Raw genomic sequence first — 14,175 nt, forward strand, 5'->3', positions numbered from 1 at the left:
GAAAAATGCAATGCCGTTCGACTCTCTTTGCGGAAGAGTGCAAGCCATGCGTGAACAATGCCCTCTCCAATCCCAGTGACTCGGTTGTTGCCCAAGGATTTTTACCCGTCTCTTGATTTTGGAGTTTGCAGTAGTCCGTTAGCAAAATACACTAATGATTCGACTTTACAGGTGCCAACTCAAAGCTTTCACGGTAGATGTGCGCGCAAACTCTGGTCGTCTGTGATTAATTGGAAAGAACTACGGTCTCTCCAGCCCATTGGATCGGGCGGCTTTGGATCAGTTTACAGAGGACTTTACTTTGGTGAGACCATTGCAATCAAAAAGGTGAAGAAGTGCTCCAAAAACAAGCTCGCCTCGAGGCAAAGCTTCTGGTCAGAGCTTAACGCGGCTCATCTGCGACACAAAAACATTGTTCGAATTATAGCAGCTACAACTTGCATGCCAGATAATTCGGACAATGATGATAATATTGGAACCATATTGATGGAGTATGCAGGATGTTTAAATTTACAATATTTAATCTATGGTACCACCGGCACATTGGGGAAGGACAGGTGTTTGAAATATTCAAAAGACATTGCAAATGGGCTATTTTTCCTCCACTCCCATTTAATTGTACACCAAGATCTAAAACCGGCGAATATCCTTGTAACCGACGGGGATATCTGCAAAATTGCAGACTTTGGATGCTCACAGAAGTTGGAACTCCACAAAGATTCGTCCCCCATAACCCCCCGTAAGTCTCACGCGGCGGGTACCTACACACACAGAGCACCTGAACTCTTGAAAGGGGAAGATGTTACCTTGATGGCAGACATTTACTCGTTTGGAATCACCTTTTGGCAAATGATCACGGAAGAGCAGCCGTACGAAGGAGATCGGCAGCCGGTATTGTATGCTGTTGTTGCATATAATTTGCGCCCATCTGTCACAAGTGTATTTTTCCTCAATACAATCTGGGGTCAAGCTTGCAAATCGGTTCTCGAAAAATGTTGGAACGGCGACCCGAGTCAAAGACTCAGCTCCAGAGACCTTCTTGGGGAAATTGAAACGATGCAGTCTTTTGAACAGACTTGAAAGCACAGGTCGGACTACAATGCATATGGATGTAGTGCCAATTGTATAGGCTACATTATTTCATTCTGAAGGCTATACATTTAATTTCTTATTTTACGTGTAGGCTACATTGTTGTAAATTATTGTAAATAGACTTGAAAGTATAGGTTGAACTACAATGTACTTTTAGATGGTGTACGTCCATTTGTAGACTCTATTTTATGTTTCATCCTGGATGTCTTGCATTTGACTTAACTTATTTGTATGTACATGTTGAAATCTCAAGTAATCTCTGTACTTGAGGTGGATGACCGCTAGAGGGCGAGACACGTCACTTACTTGGGACCATACCGGGATTGAAGCATTCGAATGATCTTTCTAAATGGGAGCAGGCAATTTGTAGTTCGTTTAAATTGAATGAATAATTACGTTACATGAAAAAGAGAATTACTACATTGACCTAGCCCTGTTCCCTTACTTCTTTTTTTTTTTAAGTTTAGCCATAAATACCTTTAGCCTGTAGTCTCATTTTAAAATTGTTGTACTACTCAACTTCTTAAAAAAAGAGGGTGACATTCTTTTGTTTTACTTTAATCCTCTTGTCTTAAATTATGAACCTAAATGTGTATAAATGGATTAGATCATTTTTAATGTTTAATGCAATTGTCTTATATTCATTTTTACATGTTTACAATTTCATTAAAATGTATTTGGCTTGTGGTGTATGCACTGTATTGTAATCAATAACAAATTATTAAATTAGTTTCAAATTACTATGTTTGACCTAAAATGTGATACTTGGTGTAAAAATGCTGAAAGTGAAAATCAGATAAAAGGCTTCATGCATTAAAAGATGCATCCAATATGCATACAGCTGTAACTTTTAATTGAGGAAAGACTGGACAACATGGGGGTCTGTCAGTTCTCAATTAAGAAAGTATTATGTATTTGAGGCATCTTTTAGTGTACAAAACCTTTTTTCCCTGGTGCAGCATATGCCCAGCTCTTATGTAGCAGGAGTTTTGCTGATGTTCTACAGCACTGTGATCGCCAAAATTTTTAATGCCATTAGAAATAGCATTAGGGTGTCAAACTCAATTCCCAGGGGTCTGCAGGTTTTTGTTGTTTCCTTTCAATCTGCTGCCAATTAAAGCTTTGAGAACAAGGCGTGTGGATACTTTAACCAATCAATGACTTGAATGAACCACAGGTGCCCAGAACGCCCCAAAAACCAGCAGACACTGAGGCCCTCCAGGACTGGAGTTTGACACCTGAGCATTAGAATGTTTCACAGAGAGAACTGGACCATGACATGCCAGTCTTGAAATTATGCTGGGAAGGCATTCTACCATGGAGCCTCATCAAGGTTGACGTAAACAAATCTGTGCTCAAATGGTGTCTGTGAGATTCCTTGCAATTGCGCAAATTCACTACAATTACTACAGTAAATATCCAGGTGGAAAAAAATGGAAGTGTGTATATAAATAGATAAAATAATTTTGTACTAGCTAGTGGATAAGAGATATGTGCTAAAATACATTGGCATAGTATGTATAGTTAATGTCTTTATATGCAAGCTTTGCAACTGTTCAGCTGAATTATTCAATTAGGACTAGCCTACTCCATTAACATTGGCCTAGTAGCATATGTTCTGCAGTGCACAGGTGTACACAACTGTCCAAACAATTACCTTATTTGGGCTTGATGTTTTCATTACTTTTCCAGCCTTGTAGCCTACATTAGGCCCATCACAACAACAAAAAAAGTTAATACACGTCACAAACCATGTGACCTTCACTCATCTGCTATGCTGGAGGACAAGCTGCCCAAAAACTGTATTTTTCTGCCAAAAACATCGTTTTTTAAATCTCAGGTCAACAACAGAGCACATAAATACTTAAATACATAAACACATATTCATTATGTTTAATTTCTACGCAATTATGGTTGCTCAAACCGGGCCGGTTTTCCAAAGATTATTACCCACCAGGGAGAATAAAATTGAAGGTTGTTAATAGAAAGAAGAGCAAGGTGGATTAGAAATATAAGTAGGCAAGATCTTGCACCAGGAAAATAAAATTAATATATACGAGATTGCTCGGATCACTCTGTCAATGGTATGTTAACTTTTAATGTGTTCTATCATATAACTCCCTCACATTAAAGCTAGCTTGAGCTAGTGAGACGAAAAATCGTGGACCGCGTCAACTATCGAGATATAAGAACTGGAGACAGTTTCCGCTTACCGGTTCCATTTATTCCTATGGGAGCTGCTTAATGGCGCATGAAGCCAGTTCACGGAGGCTTCCATGATTGAGTACGCTTTTTAGCACAAGAGCATGCACACTGCGTATCTAAACGTGAAGGGATCAATAGGAATTAAAAAACGTTATATTTCCTACTCTGTGAAATTTTTTCATGTAACCGTCCAAGATCGTACAAATGAATAGTTTTTTTTTCATATTCTTTTATGTATGCCATTGGTTGAAGCCTGAAGCCAGGGAACCACGGATTGACATTACCTCGAAGCTCGCAAACTCCAGTGGTTGCCGGAGGTATTACAGTTTCGTAAAGCATCTGGTGCCAAAAAGCAAAACTTCCCATTCAAATATGGGAAGTTTTGCTTTTTGGCACCAGATGCTTTACGAAACTGTAATAAAACAGAAACAGAATATGACGTCATATATTCGTGAGATGCGATTGGTGCTCGAGGTTTAGTGCAAAGGTGGAACAGTACCCGTATGAGGACTATATATTCCGTAACAGGCCCGTATCAGGCCCTCTTTTGAAAAGTGTGTGGGGGGGATACTAGCTCCTGGCTCACCGCTGTTCCTTTTTACGAATAAGTCGGTCAGGAATACATCAACATGGTAAGAGTTGTAAATGTTTATCAACCTGTTTTATGTCGTCTATTTGGCCGTCTAGAGAGGCTGGACACAGATTAGCCGTGTCTGGTACGTTAGCTCTACGATGTGGTTTCCCGCTAGTTGGCTACATCGCACGTGTGGCAATGCTTAAGTTCTCCTGATATACCAGCGACAAACGATGTCCTTTAAAATCTTTGAAATAAGGTTGGGTAGGCAGTGATGTATTCCTACTTGTTTATCGATAAGCGTTTGTATAGCCAAATGGGCTATTTATTCAGCTCGCCGGTATTGTTTATTTTAAGTCACTGTCTTTAGCTAGCTAGCAAGTTCCACACGAGGATTTTGGTTTTACTGGACTGCGTTGTTGTAACTAAGTATGATTTAGATTAGCTCGCTGAAATTTTGTTTTTTAGGCATTTAAGGATACTGGGAAAGCTCCTGTTGAAGCAGAGGTTGCAATCCACCGCATCAGAATTACTCTGACAAGTCGTAATGTCAAGTCCCTCGAGAAAGGTAAGATGGCATCTTCATTTTTTGGAACGACTCCATGATTGTGACTGGCGTTCCTGGCTATGAGGATAAAATTTCTTGTAAATGAAATTGTATGATTAACTTATACGCTATTCTGAGCCATTGGAATTCAACTACTAGTGCCTCGCTACTTTTCTGACCTAGTCAACGTTTAGCAAAGTTTACCGTAACGTAACATTTTCATCCCTCAGTGTGTGCCGACCTGATCCGAGGTGCCAAGGAGAAGAACCTTAAAGTCAAGGGGCCTGTCCGTATGCCAACCAAGGTAACGCTACCGAACTTACACATTGCGAGTAAATCTACAATTTTGTTGCATACACGTTACTGTAGATGGTACACGTGGTGTGAGCATTTGAATCTAGATTAAGAATTGATGGTACTTTGCAGCGAACGAGTTTGCATGCATCATTTCAATATCAGTTGAATGAGGACTTTTGATGATTTCATGCATGTATTCATAAAACTGAATTCTCCCATGTCAGACTCTGCGCATCACAACCAGGAAGACTCCTTGTGGTGAAGGTTCCAAAACCTGGGACAGGTTCCAGATGCGTATCCACAAGCGTCTTATTGACCTGCACAGCCCGTCTGAAATCGTGAAGCAGATTACTTCCATCAGCATTGAACCTGGAGTAGAAGTTGAGGTCACAATTGCAGATGCATAAGTGTCCCTCTCTGTGCCACTGCAATAAATGATTTGAAATGAGCGGTTTTCTTTGTTTTTATTTGCACTGTATTTCAGGATTGGTTATTGCATCCAACAAAGGACTTGTGCTTTGGCATCCTTATGGTTCTACCTGATCGGTTTTGGGTTTAGATGCTAATCTGACTCCCTTTTAACGAGGCCAGTTTAAACGTGAATATCCAGTGCGAGAACCGTGGTTGGTCGCATTGTGGCCTGTGCGATAACATGCATTGAATTGAAGTCATTGAATGAATATTTGTCAGCTGCAACATTAAAACCACCTGCCTAAAATTGTGTGGGTCTCCCTCGTGCTGCCAAAACGGCTCTGGCCTGTCAGCATAGACTCAAGACCTCTGATGGTGTGCTGTAGCATCTGGCCCCAAGCTGTTTGCAGCAGATCCTTCAAATTCTGTAAATTACGTGGTGGGACCTCTGGCTCGGACTTGTTTATTGTTTATCCAGTTTGTCCCACAGATGCTTGATCAGATTGAGATCTGGGGAATTTGGCGTTCGTCAAAACTTAACTCGTTAAGTCGTCCAGCCGAAAAATTCCCATATGGTATTATAATCCTATCCTCTGTATACGGGAAGGGTTAACCCTATAAAGATCTATTAAGTCAAATTCATGCTTCAAAAGGGAATTACTGTTAAAATTGAATGGCTCATTTTTAAGTGTAGTTTCAATAGTGACCACAAAAAATGAATTTTGATGAAAATTCAGTGAAATGGGAAGGGTGAATTTTTTTCTGTTTTTCTTGGAATAATGAAACCTAAAGTCCCAAACGTAATCTTGTTTGCATCAAAATGGTCTGTCCTTGTTCAGAGAGCGATCTATCCCTCATTTCAGACTGCAAATGTGGAGTTCTGTATTTGCATCTTGGCCATCATTCCCTTGCAGGGTATTTAATGAAGGTGTTTATTTTTAGATAAGCTGGATGTATAGATCAATATTAACTGAAATGCACAGTGTGTGTGTGTGGAATTATATGTATATTTCAGATAACTTGGAATAACACTCCGGACTTGCATCTTTTAAAGTGGTGAAAGATAACAGACAAGAATCATACACAATACATGATTTATAAAAAAATTTCCAAATACCTGCCATGTCAAATTTGATCAATTTCATAAAAAAACTTGATTTTACTATTAATAAAACACAATTTGGAACAGTATTCAATTTCCATACACTAAATATTAATGTATTAACAAAATGTTTTAAACTGTAACCTAAAATAGTTTAATTTTATCAAATTGTTTCCTCAGAAATGCATTAGGCTCTGCACAATGGGAATAGCCACCTTGCAACATTGAAAAATGACAATGAAAATACTTGTGATTGGGTGGTACACTGGTGGTGTATTGAAAAGTGTAAAATAGGTTTTTATTTTATTGAGTGGCTGAAAATGTACACCATATTTGATACACAGGGCATTATAGGATTAAGGTGTGTTGCTAAAAGCGAAGTGTCTGGAGGGAGACCGCCATCCTATTCCATTGTGCCACAAATATGAGGTGCATTTCAGATTGACGTGCATCAATAATGTTTCATGGGCTAAAATTATTCAAAATTTGAGCCAAGTGATAAATGAACTATATGAACATATATGTGCATTATTAATGTCTGAATGTATAATGCTCATGGGATGATTTAGGAACATGGGATCATATTCCCAATAGTATACATCCATCCATCCATCCATCCATTATCTGAACCCACCCATCCTGATCAGGGTCGCAGGGGGGCTGGAGCCCATCCCAGCACACACCGGGCGAAAGGCAGGAACACACCCCAGACAGGTCGCCAGCCCATCGCAGGGCACACACACCACCCACCCACACACTCACACCCATGGGCAATCCAGACTCTCCAATCAGCCTAACCTGCCAGCCGACGGGGATTCGAACCCAGAACCTCCTTGCTGTGAGGCGGCAGTGCTACCCACTGCACATCCGTGCCGCCCTCAATAGTATACAGTACATTCCAAATTAGTTGTTCAATTTGTTCCATATGATAGATTATATTCTCATTGACGGATGTTATCGGAAGGTTCATCCACATATAATGCTGTTTTGGATATAAGTCTTCATTTCAACTGAAATTTGTGTTCTGAGTGCTTACAGCTGCAGGCTACAGGCAGCTTACAAACGTGCAGTCATTTTGTGTTTGGCAACGTCACAGCCGTCTTAGATGTAGCCGAGTTTAATCAGACATTATGTCTGCCTATCAGGGTCGTATTTCGACTGTGATTTTAGAAAATCTCGAATAGATAACACACGAAGTTCAAAGGAAAGATGATAGGCCTACATTGTAGAGTGCACGCGAGGGCAATGCAATTCTGTCAGAGAGTGGGATTTCGATTTTCTTTCTTTCTTTTTTTTTGTAGAGCTCATTAAGCAAACGACAATGGCCACCTGTGTTAATTGGCCGATAAAAGGAAAGCTGGTGCTTGTAGGCCGTCCGTTTCTGCCTACTGCGAACCTAAGGATAGTGTGTTGGTTCTGATGTTGGCATTTGTTTGAACAATTCAATCGTTTACTTAACCTATATGAAACAAAAACAACGGAAGTGGTGAACCCTTCCAGTTTGTCCATCGTTGTTTAACTACTTGGCTATTTCACTTCAGGTGCAAATAGCAGTGAAATATTGTAGCATATATGTGCTAAGTTTAATTGAATTTTTAAAGTGCATACATTTTATGTGAATAAGTAGTTGCCCATATAGGCGGATTGTATTGTATCCAGAAATGTCGACATTAATCGACTTGACGTGTGAAGGCACTGTTCTAGTCCATTCTGATATGGACGCAATGGAATCAACCTGCAATGAGCTGCATGTCTGTAATTCACATAAAGGAGGCCTATCAGACATTTCTACGATATCTTCAATTGTTTCTACTCAGGTAAAACTTGACTTGTTATTGTAATATAACTACGTACTGTATACGTTTCACAGTGGCTTATTTACACATTCGATTTACAAACCCAAAATTTACAGGCTACTATAGAATGAAATTACAGAATTTCAACTAGCGTAGGCCTATAGTAAGCCTGGGGCGAACGCAGCAGGATAGTAACGGTAATAATGTTTCTATATATAGTTAAACTATATAGTTGGACAACTGTAAAACGTGTCAAATAGGCTGTCACTGGGCTCAATGACTTGCTCTATCTGTTCATTTTTGTCTTAATAGAGTGAGACCACAAGCAATTCTGGGCAACATCAGTTGAAGGTCTACCTAAGGGTCAGGCCATTTTCCAAAGAAGAAATGTCTAGCAATGAAGACCAGGTAGCCCTACATCTATCAACCATCACTGCTGTTGTGAAATTATTTGTGCCCAAACATAAACACTGTCCGTAATTTTACTGTATGTCTTCATTCCTGTCCCCCAGGGCTGTGTCATTTTCGAAAGTACTCAGACTGTCTTGCTGCAGGCTCCAAGGGGATCAGCAACTTTAAAGAGCAGTGAAAGGGGAATTGGACAGGCTATGCATAAATTCTCTTTTTCTCAGGTTGGCCTCATTATAATGCTTTTTCTGCATATACTGGTCAATTTAAGTGCTTGGAAATTACTATCTCTTAGAACGTTTATATTTCAGATCTACATTGCATGGAACGAATGGTTGTTGGCAATTGATTATGGGATTTTCTTTGTCCAGATCTTTGGACCTGAAGTTGATCAAGCAAATTTTTTTGATGGCACCATAAAAAGTCAAGTGCATGACTATCTGGAAGGGAAGAATGCTCTGATCTTCACTTATGGGGTGACGAATGCTGGCAAAACTCACACGATACAAGGTAGCTGTTAAATGGTTATGCTCTTTATTTGCTTGCCTGTCTTTTAATTTATATTATATATTATATTATATTATATTATATTATATTATATTATATTATATTATATTAACCTCTCCCTATTTTAAGGATCTCACAAAGACCCTGGACTTTTACCTCGTGCTCTTGATGTGATCTTCAGTCACATTAAAGGGAAGCTATACGACCAAATGAACTTAAAGCCATATCTCAGCAGTGACGTACAGTTTCTAGATCCTAGTCATGTCAAATTGGAGAAAAATGAGAAAGCTGCACTATTTGCATTGCTGAAGGAGGTGAGTACAGCAAAGCATGAAATGAAATATTGGCAGTGGCTCTCTTGGCCATAGAGTGGAGGAAGGAGTGGTGATTTTTTAAAATTGTATTTATAAATTTTTTCTCTACTAGAAATTACTTGGGTTATTGTGTCTGCATGTCTCAAGGAGATTCTGATCTTTGCTTGGAAGGGAATTTGGAGTTCTGAAAGGAATTTCATATACCAGTGTACACTAGTGCCATCAAGCAAGGCAGTTTGTGCAGTTAAGTGATGCGTATGAAATCTGACTTAAAGGTAACAGTGAGTGTGATTCCTTCAAACCTAACCAAAAAGTTTGAAGCCCATCTATAGTTCCAGAAAGTAGAAACCTGGGTTAACTAATGTTGATTTTAATAAATTGCATGTTTTAGTACTTTGTGGCACCTGGCTGATTATTATATGCATCTCCAACCCTACAACAAACAGGAAGATGATCAGCGTTCAAAAGCAGATGGAAGTTTGGCCAATACGTCATCCTCTTCGGCATCCAGTTTGTCATTTTCATCCATTTCTTATGACCAAACGGGTAATCTGTTCACTGCAAATGTTCTTTATCTCCTGTATTTCCTGCGTCAAATAAACTATAAATCTGTTAAATAATTGAGAACTTTCAAATCCTTATCCACCCAGTTGACTCTACTGATGCAGCTTCTGAAAAGTTCTCCATGTGGGTCTCCTTCTATGAAGTCTACAATGAGGCTGTGTATGACCTGCTGCAGCCTGTCCCATCTGCCAAGAACAAGAAACGCAGTGCGCTGAGAGTCTGTGAAGACAAAACGGGCAATTCTTATGTCAGAGGCAAGGTGTTTTAGAATCAAGATTTGTAACCAAGTGGTTGAATTCCACACAGACGCGTGATGAACTGAAGGGTTTGAGAAGCATTTATAAATGCTTTTTATATTATATTATTATATTATTGCTTCCTATTCAGATTTAAAGTGCATCAATGTCCAAAACTCAGAAGAAGCTTGCAGAATTCTGAAAATTGGGAATAAACACAGAAGTGCTGCTTCCACAAAGTTGAACCAGTCCTCGAGTAGAAGGTACACAGGTTCTTTTGCATATTGATGTTCTACTCTGGGAATATGGTGCCATTTACAATTGTATAGTACACCTCTGTGCAGAGTCATTTTGAACTATTGAACCCATAAAGTTGTAGGCATATGCAGTTGCATAGCTTATTTATGTACATTTCCTTTTTGTTTTATAGCCACAGTATATTTACCATCAAACTCTTGAAAATTGATGGCTCTCAAGTTCAGAGGATATCAGAGTAAGTTTAAATGTGAACCAGAGCTGGTGATTCATCATTGAATCAACTTTGCATTGTGAAAGCTATTCCAGTAAGTTTTCATGCATTGGTAGCTAACCTTTTCTCACAGGCTCTCTCTCTGTGACTTGGCTGGTTCTGAAAGATGCAATAAGACCAAGACTTTTGGCGAGCGCTTGAAAGAAGCAGGAAACATCAACAATTCCCTGCTAATTCTGGGAAAGTGTATCGCAGCACTACGTCACCACCACAGTGATCGGTAAGATGTTTCACTGTATGTATTTGTAGTATAATGTTGAGTGGTTACAATCTGTTGATTTCATGCATGTTTAAGTATAGATCAAACTCTCATTCATGGTTTTCCTATTCTTAGAATGAAGAACAACTACATTCCCTTTCGTGAGAGCAAACTTACCCGGCTCTTTCAGTCTGTGTTCTGTGGGAAGGGCAGAGCCTGTATGATCGTAAACATAAACCAGTGTGCCTCTACCTATGATGAAACTCTGCATGTCATGAAATTTTCAGCTGTTGCCAAGCAGGTTTGTCACAAATTCTTAATATATGCATCAAGCCAGTTTCACCACATACCTGCAATTCTGTTGATTTCCTGCAAACATTTCCTGATGTCTTATTGTTCAACGGTTACTGCTTGCTGGTTAGAATCACGTTTTTCTGTTGGCCTTTTTCTAACTGGAGTCAGTTAGAAGTCATGGAGTCATGACAAGATATGTGTGTGTATTTTAAGTCTTGGTGTTTTAAAATAAAACCCCAGCTCTTGTATATAAGAATCTTTGTTTTGCGCTACCACAGAACTGTACATGGTACAACTCTTGCTTGTTTTTCAGGTGGTCCAGATCATTCCTACAAAACCTTTGGAGCATCTGGCACCCAGACTGGTGGGAAGGGATGGAAAGCCTCTGGTGAAGAATGGCATCATCGATGGGGAAGCTCTGGAGTGTTACCTCTCCGAGGAGGAGTTGCTGGATGAGGACGATGAAGCCGAAATGTCCATCCTGCCTCAGGAGGTAATGTGGGACCCAGTGTGTGGTTGTCTTGAGTCCCTGCTCCCCCTTTCATCCAACTGCAGTGCTGTTTACTCTGCTCACCTTCTCTGGCTGACTGCCTTTCCAACACGTTTGTTGCTGAGCAGACAATAATTAATAATAATTTTTATTTTTCCCCTAATGAGTCAAGCGTTTCTCATTGAATAAACCATGTCACATTTCTCATTTTGAAGGACCTTCTGAATGTTATCGATAATCTGAAAGAGAAGCTGTTGGCAGAGAGGCGCAGAAACCTGGTCCAGGAGATCGAGATCCGTAAGGAGATGGGTGACGCCATGCTGCAACAGCTGATGGAGAGCGAGGAACTGAGGAGGTACAAAGTTTAGGGTTTATGGTATAAGAGTGACTTGTATATTTTGCTGTATATGCTTTCTCTCTATGCAAGGAAATGATCTGGTCCCCTGATTTAAACAGCCGGCAGATGGCTGAACTAAAGGAAAGCTATGAGGAGAAGCTGGAGAACACCTTTGAGCTGTACAAGGATGCCCTCAAAGACCATGCCTACCAGTGTGCCCTGGAGCGGATCGAGGACGAGTACGTGCATGCGGATGAGTTTTTTGCCGAACAGCAGAAAACTGAGGTAATGCTGCCCCCCAAACAAGCTCTACCACAGGTGCCCCAATGCAAAATACATGTACGATGACCACGTTTCCTTTTGTGCATGCCATTACCGTATATAATAAATGTGAGAATCCCAGTTGCTGTTTGAGCGTGCACATGCGTTCTCCTCCTGATGACCCCTCAGGAACTGAAGAGAAAGCTGGTGGAGGCAGAGCACGGGCTGCAGAGTTCTGCACCACACCCGGCCGTGGTTACCATGGAGAGTGCCTCTCAGTGCTCCCCAGAGCCGGTTCAGGAGACTGCTGCAGGTCAATGTTTCTCCGCCTGTCTGCACAAATTCCACTGCAAATGTTCAGGTTCACCTGTTAGGGGTGGCATGGAAGAGGTGTATGGATTTTTTTCCAGCAATCCATTTAACTGAATGACCTTAAGTGTACGATGAAAATGTTTGCTATGGGCTTCTAAGAGCTTTTGTGCCTCCTGACAACAATGGTAGTTATGTTATGAATACAAGTGGATGAATGAGCTAAAACTTGAGCGAAAATGTTGTTTCGGTCTGGTACCCTCCTAAACGCTGCAATCCTATCAAATTGCAATGAAGTTTGTGGTAAATATTCTTCATTTGGTATCTAATTCCGAATGCAAGAAACGTAATTAAGGTCACATGCATGCATTTTTTCTTTCTTTCCCCCTGCAGATTTCGAGAGATACCAGATACTCTATGATGCTAAATGTGCTGCTGAAAATCTCTGTAAAAAGAAAGAGGAGGTATGTTTCTTTGAGTCCAGCAACTTATTAGAAATGATTGCATTCATAATGGGATATTGCATCGTTATGTACTTTTGTTTTTTACGGTTTGGTAATTATGCATACTGAGATGAAAACTGATTTTGTTTGTTCTTCCTTTAGATTATTAATTCCTTGGAAAATAAGATCGAGGAGCTGTCTGAAACCCTTCAGGAAGCCGGGGAGAGCTTTATGGAAAAATCGGCTGAAATCGAAGCACTACAAAAGAGCCTTGCTGGCCAGGTGAATGTGTGATTGTTTTTCCAGAAAAATGCTAGCTAGTATCTTTAGTTGCGTTCATTTATGTGGTAGGTCATGTTCAAAGCCACTCATGTGAAATGTCACTACATTTCTAGGACCAAACTTGTCTGCTTGTTAACAGTTTGCTTGTCCCCACAGGGCCTTGAAATCAATAGACTGCAGAGGGACTTGGCTGAAAAGGATACTTTAGTTGCATCTCTGACAGAAGAACTTGCAAAGCTTTCAAAGGGGCAGACCAACCAATCTAAACCCCGAAGGGGTCTGCTAGCAAACATTAAGGAGTCGGTCACATCTCCCAGAAGGGGACCCCTCAGTAGGACCCTAAGGAAGTCTGTAAGAGCTGCTTCCTCTTCGAGTGCCAAGAAAATGCCATTCCATTAAATTTTAACCTTTATTCTTTTTTTTTTTTTACAATTAATCGAAGTGTCTTTTTAAAGTGTTTTAATAAATTGTCATTTCATAAAATGTCTCATTGTTTTTGGCTATTTTGAATGATAATGAAACTGGTAATGCAGTATCAGTAGTCTTCATATAACCAGGCGTTTCATTTTTGTACTGTATGCAAATTGCATACTCAAAGCTACATATAAGGCCAAATGCCTTAAGGTAATTTGCAATGGCTTTTTACTCCACTACCTATTAATTAGTATAACCTATTCAACTGGATTTATTGTCACAAAGGTGATCTTATTTGTTCCAGTTCATGAAAATGGTGTTTCTCAGTATATTTCAGAAGTATATTGATTGATGACAAGCTTACCTATAACATGCATATCTCAAATGTAATAAAGCTTCAAGTGTAGGTTGGCTTATTTTAGAAATGAATTTATGTATTGCATTGTTTTATTGTATATTGATACTTTCTTGGCTGCTACCCTGGCCAGGTCTTTCTTGAAAAAGAGATTCCGGATCTCAATGAGGCTTGCAGGTTAAATGGTTCAATGTAATCATGTATTCCTA

The 14,175-nt window shown here is 39.9% G+C and overlaps 3 protein-coding genes and 1 non-coding gene across 5 annotated transcripts; all 4 read left to right on the forward strand.

Annotated features, from left to right (window-relative positions):
* The first annotated feature begins 27 nt into the window (after positions 1–27).
* Positions 28–2,158, forward strand: mos (v-mos Moloney murine sarcoma viral oncogene homolog). The gene has a single exon (XM_061240631.1). The coding sequence runs from the start codon at positions 58–60 to the stop codon at positions 1,078–1,080; it is 1,023 nt and encodes a 340-aa protein (XP_061096615.1). The 5' UTR covers positions 28–57; the 3' UTR covers positions 1,081–2,158.
* A 1,612-nt stretch (positions 2,159–3,770) lies between these two features.
* rps20 (ribosomal protein S20) lies at positions 3,771–5,163 on the forward strand. Its single transcript, XM_061239979.1, has 4 exons — positions 3,771–3,929; positions 4,340–4,439; positions 4,649–4,722; positions 4,940–5,163. The coding sequence occupies exons 1-4, from the start codon at positions 3,927–3,929 to the stop codon at positions 5,120–5,122; spliced, it is 360 nt and encodes a 119-aa protein (XP_061095963.1). The 5' UTR covers positions 3,771–3,926; the 3' UTR covers positions 5,123–5,163.
* LOC133127817 (small nucleolar RNA U54) lies at positions 4,494–4,562 on the forward strand. The gene has a single exon (XR_009708678.1). It is a non-coding gene; the product is annotated as a small nucleolar RNA U54 (small nucleolar RNA).
* Positions 5,164–7,582: 2,419 nt separating the features above from the next.
* On the forward strand, positions 7,583–13,633 carry zgc:56231 (uncharacterized protein LOC406257 homolog). Of its 2 annotated transcripts, none has more exons than XM_061237642.1 (18): positions 7,583–8,045; positions 8,337–8,432; positions 8,537–8,656; positions 8,804–8,942; positions 9,069–9,253; positions 9,700–9,799; positions 9,904–10,071; positions 10,205–10,316; positions 10,484–10,546; positions 10,656–10,802; positions 10,917–11,082; positions 11,389–11,568; positions 11,781–11,920; positions 12,022–12,187; positions 12,353–12,476; positions 12,866–12,936; positions 13,078–13,197; positions 13,354–13,633. In XM_061237642.1, the coding sequence occupies exons 1-18, from the start codon at positions 7,890–7,892 to the stop codon at positions 13,594–13,596; spliced, it is 2,496 nt and encodes an 831-aa protein (XP_061093626.1). In that variant the 5' UTR covers positions 7,583–7,889; the 3' UTR covers positions 13,597–13,633. The 2 variants fall into 2 exon arrangements, with proteins under 2 accessions (XP_061093626.1, XP_061093627.1); XM_061237643.1 differs by having other exon boundaries at positions 10,689–10,802.
* Positions 13,634–14,175: the final 542 nt, after the last annotated feature.

This window comes from Conger conger, chromosome 4, assembly GCF_963514075.1.
Source record: "Conger conger chromosome 4, fConCon1.1, whole genome shotgun sequence".
NCBI classification, from domain to species: domain Eukaryota; kingdom Metazoa; phylum Chordata; class Actinopteri; order Anguilliformes; family Congridae; genus Conger; species Conger conger.